This window comes from Cheilinus undulatus, linkage group 5, assembly GCF_018320785.1.
Source record: "Cheilinus undulatus linkage group 5, ASM1832078v1, whole genome shotgun sequence".
Taxonomy (NCBI): Eukaryota; Metazoa; Chordata; class Actinopteri; order Labriformes; family Labridae; genus Cheilinus; species Cheilinus undulatus.
Window position 1 is genome coordinate 32668947 of NC_054869.1, and position 26717 is coordinate 32695663.

Sequence of the window (26717 nt, forward strand, 5' to 3'; positions counted from 1 at the left end):
ATTAGAACCTTTTTTGCAGCGTGGAGCTGCATTGACCAGCAGAGTATAGCTGAGTCGTACTGCTAAGCGCAGAAGGCCTAAACCTCATGTGAACACTGCACACCCCTCCCTCTATTTTCTCTCTTTCTCTCTGCCATCTTGCAGGTAAAGTTGCCAGGGGTCTTGGGCTGAGAAAGTGGCCAAACCCTCCCACTGTGGGATGTTTTCTCTGCTGCACTCTGGGCTGGTTCCTATTCAAATGTGGGTCAGGGGTGAGGAAGCCTAACGTCATAAGCTTGCAACATGGCGTCCCGAAGGTTGTGAGATGAGCAGGAGGATGGTAAAGAACGCTTGAGAAGGATCCTACCGATGTAATAAGGTATTTAAAATGATTTCCTTCTTTTTGTGATGGATTGTAAACGCGTAAGGGGGTTTATTTTGTGTGGCTTTTACTCGGATCGCTTTTCTCGCTGCCGCTGCAAGGATCGAGAGGGGTTTCGGCGTTACGCTGGTGTTTTTTTCCACGGCGTGCCAACAAAAAGGGGCTTCGCTGGTGCCTATTCTGACTCTACCAACCTGCTTGGCAAGCCGAATAACCCTGCTTTATTTCCCGGCGTTTAGAAAATCTCATGCTCGAACTTGTAGAAAAAATAAAGCGTATGTTTCGATGTTTCTTTCGGCGTCGTGCTTGTTGGGAGAGATGCCCAAGTGTGTACCAAACGATTACCAGGCTGGCAAAGCACATTAGGCGACAGAAAGGAGCCACAAACAGCTCGACGATGCGCTTAAATGAGATGTTTCCACACTTCACATCGTTTTAAAACACATTAGGATGAGTGTAATGCTTACTAAGATGAAAAGCAACCAGCTGGTGGTTTAATATAGATCGATCGATTTCACGTCATCGCAGCACTGCTTTACTTAAAAAGCAGGAAATTGCTCTAAATGTGCGAAATGTGCGTGCTTGTTTGGATTTTACGCACGGTAGTGTGAGCAATCACCCGATACTCAAAGGTAGGATGCAGCCGATACCTGTAGTGAAACCTGCATTGTTTATATGTAGGTTAAGCTAATGTGGACTGATGTATAGGCTTAATTAGAAATGATTTAACAGGATTGCACAAACTATCTGTATACTCGCAGATACTTTAAGGGGTTTTAAACGCTGTTTTATTGACGTGAATTTATCGATGCAGGGGATTGTGTGTCTTTGTAGCCTATAGGTGGGCTACAGCTATACATCGACCATCTTTGTGATCGGCTACATTGTGGGTGTAACATTACAGTGTGACCCAAAACTGCTCCGTAGAAAAAAACCGTAGCATGACAGCGATTTCCGGGTGTGAATTACTATCCCTTTACTCAAACAAGGCGCATCACTGTGTTGATTTTTTAAATCAAACTTTAATTCAAGCCAACCTATAATCTTGTGATAGAACAATGTATGTACTCAGGTGTGAATGCAGCCTGGCTTCTCGGGTGATTAGTGCTGTTAAAAGTACCAAGGGGCATGGAGATAATGAGGCACAGGAATGTCAGAAATGTGGGTTCCCTTGACTGGCTGCTGCACAAACCAAGTGTTCACTTCCACTTAAGGTCTGTTTTACATAGTATAGTTTCAACAATTTGGTCGTAAATGACCTCTCATTATATACGTCCTTTTTAAATGGGATTACTGGAAGTGATACAAGAGATTTGTAAAGCATGGAAATAAGTGCAAGAGCAGTATTGAATGTGCTGCTCCTGTTGATTGATTTAAAAAAAAAAAGTGTTGTCCCAGCAGAAGCTGCAGGCCAAATTCTGCCTATACACCGGTGTTACAAGCTGTAATGTTTCCCCATGTTTTGAGTAGCTAAACACTAGGTTTCAAATAACTTTCCCTATATCTATTTAGATTCTTCTTTCTTTCACCCATTTACATTTATTTGGACAACTTCTCTAATTCATGGCCACATGCAGCTGAAGCCTATAATATATATATATATATATATATATATATATATGTATATATATATATATATATATGGAAGTTAAAGGACTGTATTTTGGTGGTTCCACCCTTCAAGAATTGCATACAAGCGGGCAATTTCTCTGCCTGCCACCCTGAAATTTAGCCGAACAATTAGTCAAGTTGTGTGTTTTTTTTGGTAGCAAGATTTCCTTTGCTTTTTGTGGTGCTTTCAGATACACTTTGTATACATAATCTAATCGGGTTTGTGTTGTAAAACTGGAAAAGGCTCTTGGCTGTAATGCCTTAAAGCATTGGGTGATGACAGTGCATAAGAGCAATAAACTTTTACATGTGACAACAATAAACTAACTGATTTGGTCTTTTAATTTCGAATTTGTTGTCATTTATTGATCTTTAAAGTGATTTGGATCATGCAAATTTAAGTAGCTGATAAGGTAGCCTTGTTGCATTTTATTGCATTTCTCCTGTATCAGATTGTAGCTAAAATATTACATTGAAAATAAGTTTTTAATATTAAAAATGTAGTAAATGAGTAGAAGTATATTATTTCTGTGAGGAAAAACAGAGGTGGTGGAAGAATATAGACAAAGTGTGATAAAGTACCCGTTTACTACTACTGCATATTGTGTAGCTGTTTTCAAATGTGCAATGTGAGTAGGTACATCTAATAATAGGCTGTTAAAATGAGCAAGTCAAGTCAACTGATCAGTGTGACTACTTTTATTGATTACTATGGACTACAAAGTGGGGCCGGGGGGGGTAATTTGAGGCCCCTGAGTGTGTGCCTCATGATCCTCATGATCGGCTGCTTGGTCTTGCCTCACCCTCCTCGTCCCTTCCCCTTCTCAGCACAGCCACAGTATCCTGTACGTGGATGCACAGTGTACTGTATACATCATGGCTTACAGTGGCTTGTGTGGGCAGCAAATGCAGTAAGGCTGCTTAGGCTATATGTTCTGCTGACATGATCCACAAGGACTTATAGATTGTGCTGGGCTGTTGTATCTCTGTGGATCTGTATGTTCTGTTCTGCTGCCTGTTGGAGGGCAGTTTGGCTGGCTGAGTGGCTGGAGCACCTCAGGGCAGGGTTGTTGTTGTTCTTAAAGAAGAAGAAACAGTCTGTGGAATGTAGTGCTGATAGCCAGAAGGTTATGCAGTGTTTAAAGGGAGGAGGGGGTGGAGCTGGAGGGGGGTGCAGCTCTGTAAAAACCTTGGACCATACAGGATCTCTCCTTACCCAACATGCCCTCTGTCCTTAGCCAACGCATTAGGCTCCAGGTCATGTGGATCTGCTGCTTTTTACGGGCGGGGGGTTTATCTCATCAGCAGAGTTCATTCTCTCAGCACAGAGGGCACTTTATCATACAATCATATGTTTAGTGCTGAGAGAGAGGCTTGATTGCTTCACTTTTGGTGATGGGACATGGTTGTATAAGGTATGTGAGTGCCAATTGTTAGCCAGGAATGCTGAGAACTCTATATGATGATTTTATTCTTTGTTTACTGTTCATAAATACACCTATGTATGAACTCATAGCAGAGGGACAGAGCAGTAGTTACACTAACTTTAGCTGTTTTTGAAAAAGGCCAGTATTGGTTACACTAAGTGTGTCAAATCGTGCAGTTTAATTCTTCAGATTGTTATTTTCTCTGCAAAAATAACCTATATATATTTCAAACACATTAAAAGGAATGTTTTCATAAATGTACTCATCATCATTCTCTGGTTTGCCCTGGTTTTTGTCAGAAACAGTTTCCTGAAAAAAAAATCAAACTCTACATCTATCTACAAAAACCCAGCATGACAAGTAAAAAACAGCTTTTTGCTTATTTATAACAGTCGTAAGTGTCGGCTCCACCGAAAGTCCAACAAACTGTTAACATGAAACAGAATAAACATTTAGAGAAGACCATAAAGCCCTCAGGTTAGAGAAGTTTGGTTTTCCATCTTCATGCATGTGACTGACAGCTTCAGTCTCACCTGCAGGCATCCTTAAATCCCACATTCTGCCCTGTCCTGCCTGGCTTTAGTAGGACGTCCTCTTAACAGCACATTTTTAACTACAAATGACATCTACCATGCTGGAAAGGGAAGTGGGGATCATTTATAGCAGGAGAAACTAGGTTAAGACATTATAATGTTATAATGCTGTAGATTTGGAAAATTACACTCTTCTTTTTTGTGCCATTTGAAGCAAAAGGTGTTTCATACGGTTCTTTCTTTCATTTGCTGTAAAAAGCTGAATTTTTTTCCCCTGAAACTCTTGTGATTTTATTTTTTCTCAATTTTTGTCACTCCTCTTTATTTTTTCTTTCCCTTTTACACAAAGTTTCTCCTCAACTTCTTTACATTTCTGTGCCTTTCTTTGTCAAAATTTTCGATTATTTTTCTGGTATTTCTTTCCTTTTTGATTTCTTTCACTCATTCTCAATCTTTTTTTTAATTTCATTTTCTTACCAAATTTCCTCTGTTTTTATCATTTTCTTTTTTGTTATTTTATTTATTTATTTATTTACAATTTTCCTGTTTTATTTTATTTCCATCTTTTTTTTATTTTCTCTTTCCAGTTTTTCTTTTTGTCATTTTTTATTTTCTCTTGCTGACTTTCCCCCCATTGTTTCTTTTTCATATATTTTTTATATAATTTTTATATTTTTACATTCCTTTCTTTCTTATTTTTTTGTTTTTCTTTCTGTATTTTCTGTTTTCTTGATTTCTTTCATATTTCATTGCATCTTTTCTAATTTTTCTTTTCTCTTGTTTTTGTTTCTTGTTTTTTTTTTTCTTCTTTCTTGTTTTTTAAATTCCAAGTTCTGTCTTGTTTTCTTTGGCCTCCTTTCTTTTTCTTTCCTCATTTTTTCTCCCTTTCTTTTCTTTGTCATTTCATTTTTCTCATTTCTTTCCTCCTCCTGTATTTATTCATTTTTACTGTCTCCTTTCTTTTTCTGTCTCTTTTTGTCTTTCTCTTTATCTTTTTTCTCCATTTCTTTTCCATACTGCTTTCCCTATGTTGTTTCTTTTTCCATTTCTTTCCCAGACCTGTTTCTGTCTGTATTTAATGTAAAGAGGTTGAGTCGTGTAACATGTAACAGCTCTCGTTTTCCTTAGAATCTGTGAGTAAAGGAGAGAGTTTCCCTTTTTCCCATGCTGCTCGGCGCTGGCACATCTGGGGTACGCTGCAAACATCGGCCCCCTTCTGTGCAGAAATGGCCGGGGCTCTTTTCATTCCACTGCACCCTGGGCAGGACTTGTTTGTCTGCATTGTGGCTGAGCTGGCTGACAGAAAATGAGTCTTAATTGGGTTCTGCCCAAACTGCGGTAGGGAGACTGTACTTCAACTGTACTTCCCCCTTTAGTGATACAGTACAAGGGTCATGCACCTGTTCTCTAGTGTTTGTATGCAACGGTTCTGCAGACATCCACATTTTAAAGAAAAGATTATCAAACTTTTATTTCAGTCAGAACGTTTTTGAGCTTCTGTGCGGAAGGACAGGCCCCCTGCAGCTTTTCTGAAGAGATTAGAACCTGATTGGATCCGTGGCTGGAATTCCTCCTGATGCTCAGTATTCGAGCTCTGTAACTGTTGTTCGTGGTGACACAAATAAAGACAGGTTTACATTTAAGACAAAGACCACAGCAGCTGATTTCTCTTCACATTTCACTCTGTGTTTTGTGTAGGAACAAAAATCTGGCATATTTTTCTCCCCATGACAGCAGATCTGTCATAACTTGATATGGACATGGTGTATGTTACGAAAGAATCACATCCTTTTTTTTGTTTATTTGTTTTTCCTTTGGTGTTAATGCATCATGGCTGTTGTGCCACAGACACATACCTCACTGAATAACCAGCAAACCTGCAGGTATCTGAATTATTTAACACTGCAGAACTCTTAAAATGAGAATCAGATTAAGAGAAATAAAACAGTTAGCTGTTTTTGGGCAGGGAAACCTGATTTTTGCTCTTTGCCTGCCTAAAAGGGGGTTTAAAGGGGACTTTATTATGACTGAGATAAGACAAGGAATTAAATTTCAAAATCCTAACTTAATAAAGAGAGAAACTAGCTATCAGTTTATATTTGTACAGCATTGATTCAGGCCTTATATCTTTGAGGATGCACGATTGTGGATTTTTGCTGATATCACATATTCATTTAAGCTGATCCTGATAAATGTTGTTCACACTATACACTTAATGCTGAATGCTGCTTTCCTATCAAATAAAGGCAAAAGCCCCCAAATAATCTTTTATAAAAGTAAGGATGACCAAGGAAACAAACGTCAGTCTTTATAACACACTTTTAAGTCAAAGAATGAGGATGAATGAAGGAAAGATTTCAGCTGATGGAGGTCTGGTCGTCCTGCCTAAACTTCACAGACGTATTCATTCATGTGGCTTATATTTACAGCTGATACATCTATTATAAACATCAGAAGTGTTCTATTTTTCTGAAGATAGTAATTAACTTTTCAAGCTAATACCAGCTGATACCGATGCCATGCTGATTATATTATGTATCCCTCTTACAAAAAGAGCAGTTCTAGATGCTACACTGTTTGAGCTGCTGCAGAGACCAAATATGATACACCATGAGACAGATATTTGAAAACATTTAGCAAAGTACTAGTGGCAAGAAATGACTTCCGTTGAATAGGCAGAAACCTCCAGCAGAGCCGGACTCGTGTTGATCAGCTATCCGCTGCAGCTATTGGAGCTTTCCCATTACTTTCAAGCTTTCAACAGCTTTGGTCTGCTTGGTTTGACTTAAACTGGCAGCCCAGCATGTCAGTGGATTTTTAGCTACCCATTTGAGGGCGTGGCTAGAGCTGATGACGCAGCGTTTTTGGGTCACTGCATTTCAGTAAGCATTGTTTTGTTCAATGCTGAGCTGGTCATAGTTTCTTCTTCTATTGGTAATCCAGCAGGTATTCCATACTTCGGTGCAGTGATTGCTACATTAGGACATCTGCAAGACGTCCCTGAATGATGATGAACCACTGTGACGTCACCTTGGCATGCTTGGAGCTGGCATGGGTGCGCTTGGGCTCTGCTTCAGAACAGGGCCGTTCTGGGTACAGCTTTGTGAAGCCTGGTGTGGCCAAACCGGTGATGGAAAATTGAAAAAGTCATAGTGGAGAAATCCCATTAGTGGAGTTTGAGTGTGGAAGAGGAAGAGACAGAGCAACAACAATAAAACCAATATAATGCCTGTCATTTGAATGGATTAAACTGTATTGTAAAATAAATTCTTGATGGTAGATGTGTGGTATTGGCAACGATTAACAGCATGATGATCAGCAGGTCATTCTAATGTGAAAATTAAAAACTATAATGGCAAGCTAGCTGTTAAACATGCACTGGAATACCTGCTTAAAGCACATGCTCTGAAATACATTAATCACTGAATCACCGCATCGATGACTGTGCAAAAGAATATAATCAGGTAAAGTAATGTGGATGCACCTTTACTCTCAGCAGGTTACTACACTGTGCTAGACACATACCTGAGTTTTCTTCTATTTGGATCTAAATGCTTATTAGAACCTGTAAAAACCATGCTGAAATCATAGATTTTTTTTATTTTTTGTCTCCTGTGATGCAGCAGATTTTACACAGGTGAAAAGGAATGCACTGAGTGAGTTGTGGTAAAGCATAGCTAATTGTTCTATTGTGAGCCATTCTTTCAAAATCAGATGATTGCAGCACCTATAGGTCCTGCCTGCATGGAGCATCTGTACCCATGAAGCAGAGTCAGCCATGTTGGAACAGCTCAGAGGTGGTTGCTCGGTGTTTGTATTTCAAACTGGCTTTGTACCATCCCCCTAACCCCTCCCCCACTCTCTCTGCCCACCAGCACACTCTCTGGGTGTGTGTAAGTGCACTGTCTGTGTGAGTGTGCGTACAGGGAAGTTGTTTGCTCGTGTACATGAGTGCCTCTCTGCCTCAGCCTGTTTTAGTCTTTACCTGTTAATTGGTCTTTTCTATCAATCTAGCTCCTGCACCATGTGTCCAAATACACACTCTTTAGAGTCAGGAGTGTATGGTTTTTAAAGGGGACCATGAAGAGATAACCCTGCAGTATGCCGAGGTTGAATTTGTCTTTAAAATTCCCCTCAGCCCTGCTTTCTGTCGGTTGTTTAGTAGTTGACCTTTCACAGTAGTAGGGTGTGTTTTGTTATTGCGCCACAGGACTTTGCCTCACCTCTGCCCTCTCTCCTGGCTCTCTACCCCTCTGTTCAGGAGATTAGTGCCACAGCCCACTGCTCCCTCCGTCACCTTCCCTGCATGAACACCGACTCTGAAAGCTTTACTAGCTTGCAGTTTAATCCATAAACTCCTTGGGAAAAAAACAGCAGCAATGTCAGGAAGCAGTAAATGAAGTCAAACCCGATAATCCTGATCTGCGGTGTAACCAATTTAATTGAGAGGAGGCTGACATTAAATTATTGCTGGGGGCAAGTATGGCGCTTTTTAAAGTCAACACATGGTATGTCATCCTGATGGTGTCAGTCATGTGTGCACAAACATCCCTGTCTGCTCTCTCGCTCCGTCATCAGAGGGCTCCTGGCGTGAGTCAAGGTTGGGGCTGAGCAGTAGGGTGCTCTGTGTTTTCAAATGAGGTTTCCCTCTCTATCATTAAGCCATGGTGAGTTTCTGAAAAGGTTAACACTGCAGGCAAGGTAAGCTGATCCTGTGACTGGGCTTGAAGGGCAACATCTACCCCCTTTGGTCTGCAGTCCAAAGCCCAGAGATGCCTTAGGCTGGTATGCGGTGCCATATTTGGTCCAAGCCAGTGATTGTTCTTCATTGGAGATGTCCTGATACCAATTTAAAATTCTTGATAAGGCTGTCATGATACCAGGATTGTAAACATTTGTGTGATTGTAGTAGAAATCAATCCATGTTGATACCTGTTTCAGTACCCAAGCAACACAAATACAAGTCATCGTTTTCAGAAATTGTTAACAAACTCCTACACAGTTTAAACTGCAAAATACATCAGCAACTATTGTAAATGTTGAATTTAGACAACTGCTTGTGATTTTTGATTGATTCATTCATCTCCTGAGCACCTGCCTTATAAAACAGACCTAGTTTTTCAAAGCTCCTGCACTCTTATATACTAATGAACATTAAAACAACTAGAGATGCACAGATTATGAAATAAAGACTGATAACCTGTTTGAAGTAACAACTTAGCCAATACAGATGTTTTTGAATGACTTCTGTCGGTGTAACCCTCCTAGAACATTTTCTCACACATTTGACCAGGGAATCAGTTTCGAGTTTGTCCAACCAGTCGCTCCCCTTTGATTTAACAGCTAGATCCACCTGATACCTGGTTGTGATTGAACACATCAGATAGACATTAATAACTGATAATTGTTCATGATGATGCGGAATTTGGTCGATGGGCAATGTTTGTCATACTGATGTTTTCTGATGCTGCAAACAGATATTTAATTGTTGTGATACTGTTGGGATTGAAAATGATCAAATTCTAACAGCCTCACTTTCTCATACATAATTTAATACCAAGACTTGAGTACTAGCTGATAGCAAGTGAGTACAGTTGAAATTCTGCTGATGTCTGGTGTTGTCAGACTCATTTTTTTACTAGGGATGCACAACTGGATTTTTGCAGATATCTGATATGAGTATGTTTTTTTGCCGATATCAGTATAAGTATAAATGCTGTTCAGACCTTAAACTTATGACTTTAAAGCACACTTTAAAATAAGGATGCACCATATTATTGGTATGTGAATAATCATTATAGGCAGATATGAGATTTCTGCCTTTTATTACTACCAATATTTTGGCTATAAAAGTTTGCCTATATCATTTGTAAATATTGGTTGGACCAACAGACCTATGTCCGCTTAAGTCTCTTTCCTTATTCTTTAAATTTTAAAGTATGTATCAGGGACTGAAATTTGTTCATCCTCAAACTTTAAATGATGTGCTTTAAGGACTGAAGTTTTAGGTTTGAAATACTTTCAAACATCAGTATCGGTTAAAATTCTTTTGTAAGTATCTGCATATTTTTCATCTGAAAAAAATGCAATATCATGCATTCTGAAATGAGTATGAACAAAGAAATGACTCATTTAGGTTTGTTATTCCCGCCTTAACTCCACAAACCTATTTATACCACGCTGATATTTACAGCCAGTATACTGGTTGTGAACATTGGTGGAATGAGAGAGTGGCCAATGGGGCTTAAGTCCTGAATGCTTTTTTAAAAGCCAGGAATCTTTCAGGTTGGCTGTAAGTATTTTGTTCATACATGCTATGGTAGATAAATGCAAAAAGAGAAGTGTGATTAACTCTACGGCCTTGACGATCACAACATGGAAATTTGATTTTTAAAGCCAACCATAATAAAGAAGTTGTTTGCATTAACAACTCATTCACTCATTGCAGTATAAAAAGTACTTTAACATTGTTCTGAAAACATAGTTTCACCTTTTTTTGTGGATAAATCAACATCTATAATGCTGTATGTTGCTTTTATGACTTTGGTTTGAAAATGCATGAATGCAGTGGTAAACTTTAACACCACATTCCTACCCTACCCATGCAAAGTAGTTAAAAAAAAAAAAAAACAGACATTTTTAGTAGGCAAAAGCGAAAACTATTGAACGCCAACATGGTATTACATTGTTTTAGAATGATAATGGCACTTTTAGTGCAGTTAGATTAAGAAAAAATGTAACCACTGAGGATTTTTTTTGTTGAGTTTCATCATTTTTGCCCAAATAATAGGTAGATTTGTTGGTATTTTAATTCTAAACGTGTTTTTCAGATTACACAAAAATGGTGCAAACAACTGCCTAATAACATAAGATTTCTGGGGAAGTGCACCCCTGGACCACCTTTTGGTGGGCTTAGCCCCTGATACTTAACACATCTGGCTCTGCACCTGGTTGTAAATATTGGCTGAAATTTTCACATCTGCTCATACTGTTGATTTACTTTTAAAGCTGATACCTGTATAATATTTTGCATCCCTGGCTAATGCTGATATCCATAGTGATATATACTTCATGCTTGCCTTGTAAGCTGCAGCAAGGGATGGGAAATGCAGATTATTTATTTTAAAAATGAAGATTTCATGAGATGTAAATTAAAACAACATTTTCTCATTATTTTAAGGGTGTCTGGTTTTAATGTGGTACCACCCCCAAGAAGTGGCTGTAGTGCACCTGAAAGCTGTTTGCTAACAGCTATTAATTAACAAAAGAAGAATACGAAAGCAGCAATATCTGGTGACTCAACAGAGGAGCTGCTAGCCTCATTTCCCTTATGTATTGGCATCAAATTAACAAACGCAGTAAATATTTGCTTGAATTTTCATATTTGCTGATAACTTTTTACTTTTTAAGCTCAAGTTTTACAAAAAAGTTGTCTTTTATGTCAAGTTAGAGTCAACATGTTTGTCTGTAGATCATTGTTCTGAACAGGTGTATGGTCCGGTAGTTTACCCAGTATCCCAGGTCAATGAAGCTGGTATCAGGATCAGAATATCTGCGTTTCAGTGGCCCTCCTGACCAGCTATCTAACCATCTCTTAACCTCCCTGCCTGCATGGGGCTTAAACTACCGGTACCCTACCCGGCAGGAAACGCATTGAGCCAGCTGCGTAACATTAGACATATGAACTCGTCATCCTGAATCCTGTAAACATCAGTCTAGCTGTTCAAGTAGGTTCGTCTTTCCATCAACACTAACTCTGTGGCTGTGATGCTGTTAGGGAACAGGATAATGTGTTGAAAGTGTTTCTACAAACTGCGCAGAGCACCATGCACTCACAGATGGAGGCTCCATGATGGTGCCGGCCTATCCGTCCCCTGTGGTATTAAGCCTGCTTTCCTGGGCAGCACCATTGGAAGGGGAGCTGGGCCTACACGTGTCCCACCCTAGCTGCATATAGATCAGCCATAATCCATTAGCAGCTCCCTGGAATCCAGTCGGCACAGCACAGTACTGGAGGGGCCAGGGGGAGAGGGTAGCTGAGTGGGTGATGGGGGGAGGAGAGAGCGAAAGAGAGAGAGAGAGAACGAGGGATGAGGAGAGGAGGGGAGGTGGTGGGGGAGGGTTCTTTTTTTCCTCCTGAGCTGGGTTCTCTACTACCAGCCCAGCCCCCTTTTTATGTTGGGCCCACTGGAAAAGCCTCTTGAATCCCCCCATAAAGCCTGCAGAGGTGTGTGCGTGTACGTTAAGGCAGACCTGACTGATATATGGCTTCCTGGCTGGCATCGTAGCAGAGGCCTTTCTTTCTCCAGCAGCCCTGTTTCTCCATTACTGCCTGTCGGGTTGAGTGCCATGCACCCCTGTAGCACGTTCTGCGATTAACTGCAGATCTGGCTTATGTATTCCAGAATCGCTCATTATAATTCATGGTGGGGATGGTGGTGGGTTACTGGGATGTGTGTGCTTGCCCGGTGAGAGGCTGGTAAGGGTGGGAGGAAAGAGCGAGAGCGAGAGGAGAAGAGGAGCAGAGAAAAGACGGGGGAGGGGAAGAAGGCCGTGAGTGGAAGTGTCAAAGCAGAGGAGGCAAGCCCAGGCCTGGTCCTGAGAGTAATGATCACTCCAGCTGATTGTATCAGCGAGTCTGACTGTTCCAACAGAGACACCAGATACATCAGCCAGCCTTCTCCTTCAACTATTTTCACTGTTTTTGCCCAATGTGAAGCAGAGACCATTTTTGAATCCAGATGTGACAGATTTCATCACCATCTTCTGTCTGCATCTTTTATAGGCATTGTTCTTTTATCAAAGGCTGCTCAGTGATTAAAGAAAACAACTTTTGGGCTTTTGCAAGTAGATTTTTCTACATGCTTTATGCAGAATGTCAAATAGCTTGCTGACGCATAAAGATCAAACATAGAGCTTTCTAAAAACAATGTTTACTACACTAAAGTAAGGTCCATGATTCGTTTTTGCTATCTTTCTGATAGAGTTGTTTTGATTTTTTTTTAGCCTAATTATAGCCTCCTTCACTTGCATTGATACTTCCACTGACTCCATATTGATATCTCTAGCCAAAAGCAAAGCAAATGCCAATTCAAGTTTGGAATTCATCCCCAGACTTTTATCTGCTTAATTTTTCCTGAAGGAAGGAAGAAGCCACACCTGACCTTAGAACTGTGCCTCAGTTAATGCTCTAAATCTACTACCTGTACTGGAATTAAAAAAATATTGCAGATACTGCACTCGATCAAAAGTACAGTGTTATATTATCCTAGGAGTATTTGTGCAGGTAGGCAAGGTAGGAGTCATGAGGAGGACAAAAGTAGAGCACTCTACTAACTATGTATTGCTAGGAAGTGGAATGACAATAATCTGATGAAAATAAAACAAACTTTGAAAATGATTTAAGAAACTTTAATGGTACTAAAGCATTCATTTTTACTCAGTAGCTGTGATGACTCAAACGTAAGTACTTGTAAAAGCCATATTTGCATGAATCCTGAATCAAAGCTCAAAGTCTATACTGAAGTTACATTTTTATTGCTTTATTTCAAATCTATTGTGTTGGTGAATAGAAGCAATTGTTTTATTTTTTTTAATAACCACTGATCAAATGCTTGTTGGACAGTATAATGTGATCGTGATTAACGTGGTGATTTTTAGGTTGGCCAACATACACAAACGATAAATCATGGTGGTCTTTCATCAACCAGATTATTATTAGCCCAATATTAGATCGATAAACCAGGGATGAATGGTTTAAAAAATATATCCATATGCAATTACTGGCAGATTTGATCGCGACAGCTGTATTGACAGGGATGGACCTTTATGTCATTCTCATTTTAGATAAGGAAAACATACAAACAAGTAAAGGAAGAGTTTTGTAAAGTATTCTGAAAAAACATCTAAATGTTTGCATCATCTTTAGAAATAAAATCTCAGCCGCAAAAAAATGTATTAAACTGTTTTTTATAAACACATTTCAAGTTGAAAAAATATTGCACCATCTGTGATTTGAAAAATTGCAGCATGCCATATTGCGATTCGATCTGATTTCCAATTAGATACCCAGCCCTATTTGTCATGATACCAAACCTTTAAGCTTTGATATGATAGTAATACAAATGAAAACAATATCACAATACAGGTATGTGTATAACCACTAGGGCTGAACGATTTTGGAAAATAATCTTTTGCGATTTTGTTTTTTTCCCCATATTGCAATTGTGATTTGATGTGCAATTATTCCTTACCTTTCTTTTATTCCTAAACAGGGGGTGAACAATTCTTTAAATGTGTCTAAATCTGTTGATTTGACTCGTACTTCAAATTGGATATGAATTGTTGCATTGAAGGGTTTTTGTTATTCTCATATTTAATAAGAAAGTTCAAAAATGAAGAAGGTAGGATAATTGTAGACAATTCTAAAACATAGCACCTGAATGATTGCATGATATGTCACGCATAACATCTGCTGCAAAAAAGTTTAAAACTGGTATTATGAAACTAATATCAGGTCAAAGAAATAATGCACCTTTTGCAATTTGAAAATTGCAACAGGCCATATTGTGATTTAATTTAATTTCCAATAATTTTCCAGCCCTAATAACCACCCAAGTATATTTGCAATGCATTCTTAGAAAATGAATTTCTAATCACCATCTGCTGACATGAGAAACATTCACTAGCAGGTCTTTCCGGTAGATGCATCATTGTCATCATTGCAATGTCTCTTGAAATAAAGCTATATATGCCATCATGTTTACAGTTTTCTGCTGCAATCTTGCACCCAATGATGCAACATTCAGCTTTCACACAGCTCACCTGCTATGATTACAAAATAATTAGAATTACAGAATAACCATAGCAGGTGACCTATAATGACCATGATTGTACAATATTAGGGATGGGTATGGTTTGGGTTTTTTCTGATACTGGTGCTAAATTAATACTTTTTATACAGTGTCCCTGCCCAAGTGGTGCCTGGATTGATACTTTTGAGAGTGTGTTGAAATATAAACACACAAATTACATGATGATTTTCTTGCCTTTCATTTCGGGTGGTGGAGTATTGATATCGGTGTTGTATATCCGTCTGGTAGGTAACAGATGTGTTGGTACTGATACCATGCTGGTACCAGATTTCAATGCTCATCCTTACACAACACACTGCTGATGAATGGTGCCAATATGGCAGAAACAGAAAGTTAAATTCACAGAATGAGGCAGGTGTGGCAATCCTTTCTGCCCAATTAAGTGTATTCTATGGGGAATATTGACATCGGTGGCTGTTTTGATACCATTGCAACATTGAAGATGGCCCTGGGTTCTAAAAGTTGCAGGCAAGCTCCAACACACTGGCACTGGCAGTATTTCAGAACCGAAATGTAGATTTGTTTCTACATTCAGGAAACATACAGGAGTTTGCCTTCATTTCTCTCCAATGTTTGTTTAAACTAGAACTACCTTAATGCTATCAATCATTAACATTATGGAGAATTGTTATACAAGTGTAATTTCAAAATATAATGAAGAATTAAAGATTTATAACCTTAGCTTATGTTGATTTGAACCTACTCTCTTGATTTTATTTGCTTACAACATGGTTATTCCATATACCAAACACAGGCTATCTGCACATCTGCCTCAATCCTGTGATTTGATAAATACCTTTGCTCTGATACACTTTTATAAATTTCAACCTTTGCCCTCATTTCAGAGAGAGTTTGGTAAACAGACATTAGCCCGGTGTATTTACATTAATGCTTATTGCTGAGTTCAGGAACCACTCCCTATTTCCAGCTTCATATTATGAAACATGATTTTCAGTAAATCTCCAGGCTGGCACTCGGTAAAAATTGCACATTTTCACATGTATTTAGAGCTTGAGTTAAGCATTCCTGCATTACTCTGTAATCTCCTGTAATACAGAATACCCAGCCCTGATCACGGCATTAAAGCTATGTGTCCATTTTCCCAGCATGCCCAGGACTTTAAGCACACGTTAAACAGGAGTCAGGACAAACCCAGCTATTCCAACTTAAGCACACCAATACTGTAATCACCAGACATGAGCTTTGGATTGGTGCTTTACATCTATTACCATATTTTGAGTTAATGATGTGTGTGTGAGACTAGAATGAAAACCCAGCAGTTTCTAACAGGTCATCACTCTAGTTTAACAGAGAATGCAGCTAGCCTGTCCTATTTCCATAAATGAGGGCCTCTCTGGGGGATCAGGTGTTGCCGTCCTTGTCTTTGAGCCACACCCTCTCCCCCCACTCTTCTAGCCCAGCTCCTGTGTAGTTTTACGTGCTCAGGTGACACCTAATCCCTTCCCCCTGGCTCTGTGCCAACGACCCCCAACCCAACACAATGGGGCAGGACTGACATTACTATGACCTAATGTAGACAAGACCCAGCCAAGTTTCCAAAGAGGGCACCCCACCGAAACTAGAGTTACTCCATGAAGATAGGGAGGAGAACCTGAGGGGGGGTGGTACCCCGGAGAAGTAGTTACTTTAGCCTTTATTCTGCTCCACCCTTTGGCCCTTTGTGCCAGAACAGTGGCAATGTGTGCAATCAGAACCTGATCCATGTAGGGTTGCAATTTGTTTTAAAAGGAAGACGAGAGGGATGGAGGGTTCCAGTTTCTAAGCTGCCGTGTGATTATGTGGCATGCTGTGCAAACAGTTTGCTAATTTACTCGTGAGAGCTAAAAGCTTAGATTGATGTGCTCACAGTGGGGGTCATAACACAGGCTTTACTTGTTGGTGTCAAACATGTAAGCACTTTGAAGCTTCTGTGGGAATCTTTTATTTGTTGTTAATCTTAGAAAGCCAACCAAAGTCATCCTGCTTTGTTTAAAAGCTAATCTGTAACTCAGGAGTTGTTCAGACAATGCATTATCAGGGATTACATTCTGTTTTGGGCATTTGGATACCAAGTGACTGCACTTTAGCACGTAGGTACGTCTTCAGCGATAGCCTGATCAGAACTCACTCATGCAAACAACAGCCCATACACCATTTCTGTGGCTCTGTTATAATGGCTCACATGCTGTGTACAGTGAAGCTCCCTGCATGGCAAATGCATAGGTGCAAATTAGCCACATGCTAAGAGGCTAGTCGTGCCTTTTTAACAGCTTTTCTCCCCCATTCTGTCATAAACATACCTTTATAGTAAACAGTGCTCTGCTATTTGGTGAAACAGTCTTGAGGGGTACTGTTGATTTAAATAAATCAATTCAAGATGGCTTGCTTGATGATGTTGTCATCAAATGAGCATGCTCAGAGAGCTGCCCCCTTATGTGAGAAATGGAGAGCAGGTCCCATTTTTAAAGACGGTTTCCTTTTTCTGTTTCTGTACATTGTGACATAAATTTCTCAAATCTATCAGCCAAGATGGTCTACAGGTAAATAAAAGAAAACAGTAAATTTAACCCCCAACTTCTGTCTCTCTGCTCTGGCACAGAGCCAGGCAGCTGTGCACTGATCAGAAGCAGTGTATTTTACATTTTAGAGGATCATATTTCATGTGAGTGGATCAGACTTCACGCTCACACCATCCTAGAGCAGATTTTGGACTATACTGGATTATGGACTTCTTTTGATCATTTTGCTGTCCAGAGAAATGTTTCTGCTCTGTTCATGTCTTTCTACCAAGGACATTTACTGCGTTAAGCTACATTTACTTCATTGTTTGTCTCTGATGCAACACCTTATGAATTTTGTTGGAGCCTTTTTCATAAAAAAAGCTTTTTAACCACCAAATTGTTATTTTTTTGGCCCTTAGAGACTACGATTCGGGCACTAACACCATTTTAAAAAATCACTACTTATCACTGGTTTCGGGAAAAAAAAAAAACAATACCCAACCCTATTCATAATTAATTCCAGTCTGTTGCATAACCACCTAAAAAAAATCCTTACTGATTTGTTTTATTGTGAATTTTAATCCATTACTAGGCTACAACAAACAGGATAATACATTTTGAAAAGACATTCTGCTTTAAATAATGACAGCTTTGTTTTCCAATGATGCATTTGCATGCTGCATTCATTAAATAATCCAAAACCCATTGCAAAAAGTTGTGGCTTTTATCATTATAGCCATATCAAGTGTGGAAACCATTTGTGTGCTCCACTGAGGTCAATATTTCCTCGTCTTGATTTGGATCAAAGATTGTCTTAGAGACCTAGTGTCTTTTTAACTAACATCTCCATCGTCAAACTAACCACCCTTTTTTTTTTTTGTCTTTCAGCTTCAGGTGGTGCTCGTGTAGGAAGAGAGAGTGAGTGAAGGAAAGAAGGAAGGTGGAAATGGAACTGCCAAATCATGCCAAACAACTGCTGCTGCAACTCAACCAGCAGAGAGCCAAGGGCTTCCTGTGTGATGTCATCATCGTGGTGGAGAATGCGCTCTTCCGTGCCCACAAGAACATCCTCGCGGCAAGCAGCATCTACTTCAAGTCTTTGGTCCTCCACGATAACCTCATTAACCTTGACACAGAGATGGTGAACCCCTCTGTATTCAGACAAGTTCTGGACTTCATCTACACTGGGAAGCTCCTGTCCTCGTCGGACCAGAGCAGTGAGCAGAACTTCAGTGCCCTCTTAACCGCAGCTAGCTACCTCCAGCTCCATGACCTCGCTGCTCTGTGCAGAAAGAAGCTCAAGCGCAGTGGCGGGAAACCACTGCCAGGTAAACCCTCCACTCCAGGTCCCCTCAGCCGCTTACGCCTCAACAACCAGCGCCTTTCCTCCTCCACCCCTGCTGGCCCCAACAACCACTATCCTCCCACACCCTCCGATGCCGACCAACCACAGCCAGATGAAGGCCTTCGGGACAAGCTCTCAGACGATGAGATGTACGTTGGCAGCTCTGGGAGGAATGGGAACGGGGGGAATGGCAGCAGTAACGGTAACCTCAGCAGTGGAGGAAGTGCTGGAGAGCCAGATCTTGGACTCGACTTGTCCAAGAAAAGCCCTCCCTCTGCGGGCGCGGTCACTGATGCCCTCAGCCCACACAGCAATTCCCAAGAATCCCCACAATCTGCCTCAGTATCCACAACCAACAGTGCCTCACTGGATGACTCCTCTACCACCTTACCAGGAGTAGACACCGAGACCACAGAGCTCAACTCTTCCTCCAAAGCTTCTGAAGAAACCCAAAACCAGCCTGATGGCCCCCCACCCCAGAAGAAATCCAGACAGGGTGCTCGCAAGAATGAATGGCCTAAGAAAGAGGCATCAGGGTTGAAGTCTGAAGACCAAGACAGGCCCCTGGTTAATGGTGTGATTGTGGGCCCTAAAGAACGCTCTGCTGGAGGTGGGAGTGGTAGCAGCTTTACCTCTGACCAGTCCTTCCAGTGTAAAGATGACGAAGAAGGTGTAGAAAACGGCCAGGAGCACAGTGAAGAGAGCGGGCAAAGTGACGGAGAGAGTGCAGGAGGTGGAGGAGGAGCAGGAGGGGGGCATGGCGCCAACTACGTGTACCGGCAGGAAGGTTTTGAACCAGCATTCGGAGACAACCTCTATGTGTGCATTCCCTGTGGTAAGGGCTTCCCCAGTTCTGAGCAGCTCAACGCTCATGTGGAGACGCACACCGAGGATGAGCTGTACATCAAAGAAGAGGGAGGGACCTTTGTGAAAGAGGAAGATGAGGAGGAGGCAGAGGACCTCTCTGCTCCTGTTGGCCCCTCTGCTTTTGGCTCTGAAACGCGTCCGTTCAGGTGTACAGTCTGCAGTAAGAGCTACAAAGACCCGGCAACACTGAGACAACATGAAAAGAGCCACTGGTTGACCAGGCCTTTCCCCTGCAACATCTGCGGCAAAATGTTCACCCAGAGGGGCACCATGACACGCCACATGCGCAGCCACCTCGGGCTCAAGCCGTTTGCATGTGAAGAGTGCGGCATGCGCTTCACACGCCAGTACCGCCTGACGGAGCACATGCGTGTCCACTCGGGGGAGAAGCCGTATGAATGCCAGCTATGTGGGGGCAAGTTTACCCAGCAGCGCAACCTCATCAGTCACCTGAGAATGCACACCTCACCCTCTTAGAAATGCATCAAGCCAAAGAACTCTGGGAATAGAATAACAAACATTTCTCTAGCTTTTTTTCCATCTCAACAGCAAAGAAACGCACATGTACACGTTCACAAGCAGACAGTTCAGTAATAATTCCGGTTTACAACGCCCTGGCTAAGTGAATGATGTAGCTGTTAGCCACACAGGGCTCTTGGTGGCGGTGGGATCTTGTGGATGCAAGGATCATGTCATCATTTATATCAAGCGATGTCTGCTCACCTCTCAGGAGTTCTTTGAGGGACACTGACTCCTGTCTCTCTCCAAAGTCACAAAGCCATTGTACAGTGGCATGACTTCTGGTCTGTGTTGCTAGTCTGTCAAATGTGAATGTGGGTACTGATATCACGTCAAGCCCCGACACCTCATATCCCTCAGCAGCCTTTTTCTCTTCTACCTGTGAGACTTTTTCAGGTCGCTCCTCGATCTGATTAACTCTAGATGGTTCCCCTTCTGTGCTCCAGTGCTATTTTGACCAAAAACCCGTGCAAACAATACTGGCAATAATTCAGCAAAAAGATTATTTCTACCCTGACAGCTTTATATCCTTTGTTATGTTGGTGATGGGGATCTGTATGTAAGAGGAGGGGTTTGGGACCATCTCCATGCTTTAACTGAAAGTTCTGATAGAAGATGGGATGACGTTGGATTGAGTTTTACAGACAACAAATACACAAAGTCCTCCTTACAGCTGTGATAGAGAGGACTTTCTTTGTTTTTGGGTTTTGCCTGCTAGTGCTCCCAGGAGGAAATCCTGGTTAGAAAGATGAGGTACTCGTTTTACTTAAAGAACTTGTAATGTTTCAGTGAATGTTTAAACTGGAAGGTCTTGGGATTTTTCTTGTGGAGGGGAGGGATTTGGGAGGTGGGGGTAGTTTGACGGGGAAAGAAGAGGGTGTTTTAGGCTGAACGTCACGTTCAGTGGGTACGTTTATTTTTTGTCTGTATAGCTTTCCTCCCCTCAGAAAAAAAGAAAAGTCTATCTATATAGGCTTGTGACCTTGCTACCTCTGATTACTCTTACAAACTCTATGTTGATTAGTTGAAAGTTCCTATGTAATTAAATGTAAAAAGTGTGTAGATTATGGTAACTTTTCACCTGATGCTTTAACCTGCCCATCTCTCAACACAGGTTTTTAATGCTCATAGATTTTACACATTTAATATTGTTTTAGCTGTTTCTACTTGTCACATATAGCTTTTTCGGGTGCCCTGCTCACTGTGGCCCCACCTCAAAGTGTACTGTAGCTTCCTGCCCGGAGCAAGTAGTGGTTAGTTAGTGTAGATGTATAGTGTTCCAAAGATCTTATGAATGTCGAGGAGAACAGAGCTAACTAACAAACTTTGCTAGACAAGTTCATAACCAAAGTTTTTAAAAAGATGTACTTAAGATATATAGCATACTAAATTATTTCACTTTTGATTTTCTTTTTGCTGTATAAAACAAATTATGAATTATATTCTAAGTCCAGGCAAAGAAATCCACTCTTTTTGATGGAGTTTTGGCCAATGACTCTGACACTGAGGAAGGAAAGCTTGTGCTGATTGGTGGGCCGGTAAGATGTGAACTTTACCAGTGAGCGAAAGTGGTAAAGTTGAAAAGACATGCTCCCCCCCGGACATGTGTCTTTAGTTTGTTTGTATCCAGAGTCCTTATCACTTTATATTCCCTGACTTTAAAAACAGGACTTGATGACATTGTATGTGTTCTGTTCAGACCAAAAAAAGAAAAAGACAAAAAAGATAGGAATTATAATCAGAATTTTAATGTGAAGTTCAAGTTGCTTGTTAGTTTTTTTTTTTTTTTGAGCCAGGCTTGTGAAAACTTGTAATAAGAAGGGAGAAGCAGAGATGCACTGGACAGCTGGACAGCTCATCGGTCTCCTTCAGCACCCTTATGTTTCTGATTGTATTCCATTATACCCCTGATTGATTTTAAATTATTTGAAACCTCTAAAGCTTTACCTCATCATAAACAACCAGAAGGAGGGAACGGCCCCTCTGTTGCCTGTCCGGTGTATCTTCTTTGAACAGTAACACTGTGGAGCATGAACCTTCACTACAAGTTTTTGGTATAGGCATTCCTCTATTATGTTGTTTTAACTGTCCTCTTGATTTTTATTTTTTAAATTTCTCTTTTGTCCTCATGTTATGGTCTGTGAAATGTTCGTTATCATAGGGATGCAGCTACAGTTACACAAACATCACTACCATTTTAAGGTACCTGCGTCCTGGACTCCCACACTTGTTACTTGCTTATGTTGGTATCTTGCTGTTAAGCAGTTGCTGTTTAGTGATTGCATGGTTCATCTATGAATTTTCGCACTCCCCCCCTCCCCAAAACACCCACATTATTTATCGCCTGATCCATTGTTGCTTGTGACCTCTTCTAGCTTAAGAGGGAGTCCACAATGCATTGCCTTCAAACATTATTGTACTTGTCAGCACTTACTGCAGTACAGCATAATGTCTGTCATGCAAACAGTGTTTTTGTACAAGCTCCCTAGCCATCTCTGCAAAGACTTTGCAGCTGCATTTGAATGCTTGCTTGTTTGACATTACGAAGAAAAAAATCCAAACTGTGACCATACTACTACTACTACTATTACTACTACTAGTACTACTACTACTCAAATACTTCAGGGATTGTTCTGCGTCTGTGAATGCAGACTCTCAGCTACATTTGTAAGACGTAGTATTGTATGGATTTCTCTGTATTTTAATCATGGGAAAAGCAGAACACTAGTTTCATATTTAAGACAAACGGGGGGTACTTTTTCAACTAACACAAAGAGCCTTGACAAAGGCGAGGCAGCTCGAAAACAAGTCTACATTTTAGTTAGTAACTCAGTATGTTCAGAAATAGTTGCGAAGTTGTACAAAGAACTAAGAAGAAAAAAAAAAGCTCATACCCAAATCCACAAACTATTTTTTAAACCAAAGCACATTTGAATGATTATGGAACCATGTGTGGCTCTAAAAAAGAAACATATGTATTTATCTCATTGTTTACATAAACTTTAACAGTTTTACAGACCTCAGTCGAGGCTCGGCCAGTCAGAGAGGTGGTTTTGTGTGTATTTTTTTAAAAGATGCTTTTCCACAGAGGTTGCTGCCAAAACAAAAGCATGGCGTCAAACATGGGGTGAACTGCTGCATATTCAATGAAGGGGAGGAGTTTGAGGTTCAGGGGCACCCCCCCCCCCCCCCCCACCTTCTGCCAGCTGGCTTTTTGGGGGTGACCCTGCGCCCCTGGTCCCCCCTGCCCTCTGGCCTGTCTTCGGATGGGATCACAGCTATGGGGGTGGGCAGTGCGTCCTTGACGTATTAATCAAAAGGCATTGTTAGTCAGGGTCTTTAGCTCAGTGTTGTGTCTCTGTGTTTACCCAAATGCACTTGAGGACTACCTCTGCTGATTGGGTCTTTTAATATGTAGGAGTGGGTGGGTGATGCTCGTATGCTCGGGGTCGTTTTAGTACAATGGTACATCTCTTATGCTGGCGGTTCTTGAAACCTATCTGGAGAATGTAGCTTCGATTTGTTCTCTGCATGTAAACAGGCTTCTCTTGTAGTCTTAACTGTGAATGTTATTGTCGTATTTCTGCTTTTATGATGTTTTGAAACGATTTTTTTCTATAGCTGCCTGTGTTCTGTGGGTGAAAAAGCAGCACAAACCTCTGGCTGGCCGGGCCTCAAACAAAGTTGGTGCAAACACTTATTAACAGTGTTCTTTTTTTATCAAATGTCTATTGTCAGTGATGAATGTATTTATTTCTGGTCCTGCCCTAACCTCTGCAAAGATTATTCTCAGTGTGTGAGACTGAGGTGGAGGCAGGACCCTCTTTTTTGTTTTTGTTTTGAGGATTTCAAGCTGAGAATCAAAAATGAGACACAAAACATAGCCATTAACCACAATCTGTGAAGTTGACTCTTTTTTGGGGGGATTTTATTTTTTTCCAACTCAAAGAAAATGGTCTATGGCATTTATAATATCTTCTTTACCTGACAGTCTGTAGGGTTTTTATCTCATGTGATTCACTCTGGGTGTTTTTCACCCGTTTTTGAGTTCTTGCTGAACGACTGCACGCCGAGGGAGTTGAACTTTAACTCCTTGCGTGTGTCTGTGGACACAGGTGGGACGCTGTGACCTGCCTGTGCAAAAAAAAAGGAGGCTACTGTATCTTCTCCAGCTAGCTCTGTCTGGGTGTTGCCATGCTGCTGCCATTAGGAAAAAAATGCTCTCACACCAAAAAACGCACACATAACCAACAATTCTTCTCTCTGCTGAATGTTAACCACCGTCTACTGTTACATTGTCTTAAACCACCCGCCACTTCCCCCATCTCTTGTTCATGACCTTTGTTTTTTAGTGTCTGTTAGCTCTACATTGGAGGGTTGAGATAGCTTTACTAAGTGCACTTTGTATGTTTTTCAAAGCTTCTGGGAAGGCCCAGATGCACTCATATCACTTCCCATTTAACTGACGGTTTACTTGTCTTTCCTCCTCTTACCTCATCATTGTTCATGCGTGTTTGTAGAAACATCATATCAGTATGCAGTGTTACAAAAGCTTTAAAAAAGAATATACAAAGCAGGAAATATGACCGAGTTGCTATATTCGCCTCGGAGCACTCATGTTTTTCTTCGTTTTATGGTTGTTACACCCCGTATGGATGTTGCTTTCCATCTTCTTCAGGCGCTTTGTACAGTAGAGGGGCTGGTCTGTCTGGTTTTTACCTCGGCAGACTAAAACCAAAGCCAGTTTAAAAATGGCCTCCAGTGCCATTAAAGCAGCTATAAGCTTTATTGTCCCTCGCTTTATCTCAGTCACACCTGACCCTGCTTTAGCCCTTTGACTGTCTGAAATCTGTCACTGCCCAGATGACTGTATCTCCACCCTGCTGCATTTTACATTTCACATCAATATTTACTGTACTTCCAGTGATGTTGACTTAAAAAAAACACCAAATTACCTCAAAAACTTTCAGTGTTTACACAATTTTGCTATCTTGCTATTACATCTCAGCATTTATACTTTTTTTTTCTTTTTTTTTTTTTTTTTTTGCCGTCCACATGTAACCAAAATATGCTTTCTGAAAGGAGTTTGAAGCGGCATAACCTTTTTACTTTTACAAACCTTTACAAAGGCACAGTGTCACCTTCATGTTCAGCCCATTAATGGATGGACATGATTAGCTGCTAAAATAAACGAGTACTTGAAAAGTTGATTAGTGGAGCTGCCCATGCAGTGGGTGTATCAAGCTTCCTCTCTGGTCTCCTTTCTTCAGGAAGATCCTCTTAATAATGTATCAGGATCCGTGGGGCTGAGAGGCCCTGGAAACGGACATGTAGGGTCTTTGCTGATGAATAATTAAAAGGCCAAGAAAACCCCTCCCCCTTCGCAAACACACTTCTTGTGCAAAGGTGTACACACCCAGGTGCACTTTGGTTGCTGGCATGCGTGCATGCACAGAGCAAACATGGATGCCACCGTCTAGACTTCAAACATAACCTCGCACGCACACACCAGTGTTTGAGGTGAGACTCTGTGACCCTTTTTCTTGGCTTTTGGCAACACCCAGGCTGGGCTCGCGTTTTATCTCCACTCCTCAGAGAGCTCGTATTCAGGTCAGAGCCATCGTCGTGCATAGCGACCGGGCTCGCAAACTCAAAGTGTCATAAAAATGTAATACAGCTGACCTCAGCACTCACAACCTTGCAGTCTTAATGTACAGCAGTGAGGAAAAATAAACTGTTATTTTATGATCTTTTCATTAAAAGCTTGATTGAAAACCAACAATGTGTTTGACTTTTCTTAGTCTTCTGTTATCTTGCTGTACATGTTCCTGTCCATATATAGTAACTGAAGTTTCACATCTTACACCTCATGTTCCTTGTCTCTTTTCAGGCATGGCTGCCTCTGGGTAAATTGATGTTTATTCCATCAACATACCAAAGTGATGTGTTATGTGGTGGCGTGCATGTCTGTTTCACTCCTCTGAAATGTAAACCTGTTGTCACCTATCTTCATACACAATAGGTAGAAAGCCAGTATGCAGAGAGCCATATCAAGTGAGGCGTAGGGTGGGGTAACAGAGAGACTGCTCTATATTAGAGCCATGCAGAGACAGTAAACATGAACAGTGCCTATAAAAAGTATTCACTCCCTCAGATGTTTTACCCTTTTATTGATTTCATAAACCAATCATAGTAAATATTTGGCTTGTGTTTTTTTTTTGTTTGTTATTACAAAAAAAAATAATGACATGAAAATAAAGAGTTTAATGTAAAATAAGTGACTGCATAAAAATGAATCCCCTTCAAGTTAGTATTTAGTAGATGCATCTTTGGCTGCAATCACAGCACTGAGTGTGTGTGTGGATAGGTCTTAATCAGGCTTGCACATCCAGACACTGCAATTTTACTCCATTCTTCTTTGCAGAACTGATCAAGCTCTGTCAGATTGCACAGGGATCAGGTATGAACAGGCCTTTTCAAGTCCAGCCACAAATTCTCTACTGGATTGAAGTCTGGGCTTTGACTCAGCCACTCCAAAACATTCACCGTGTTGTCTTTAAACCTTTCCTGTGCAGCGTTTGCTGTATGCTTCAGGTCATTGTCTTACAGAAAAACTAGAAAAGCACTCAGAGAACGCAGACCTCCACCATTAGCCCTATCTCCCAATAGTAGAGAATCC

The 26717-nt window shown here is 40.9% G+C and overlaps 1 protein-coding gene across 1 annotated transcript; it reads left to right on the forward strand.

The window, feature by feature from the left end:
* The first annotated feature begins 274 nt into the window (after positions 1-274).
* LOC121509894 (hypermethylated in cancer 2 protein-like) lies at positions 275-25808 on the forward strand. Its single transcript, XM_041787680.1, has 2 exons — positions 275-358; positions 18196-25808. Exon 2 carries the CDS (start codon positions 18254-18256, stop codon positions 19994-19996), a length of 1743 nt encoding a protein of 580 aa, XP_041643614.1. The 5' UTR covers positions 275-358; positions 18196-18253; the 3' UTR covers positions 19997-25808.
* The last annotated feature ends 909 nt before the right edge of the window (positions 25809-26717 follow it).

Coding starts and splice junctions, on each gene's coding strand:
- LOC121509894 (XM_041787680.1), top strand. CDS start 18,254: ATGGAACTGCCAAATCATGCCAAACAACTGCTGCTGCAACTCAACCAG.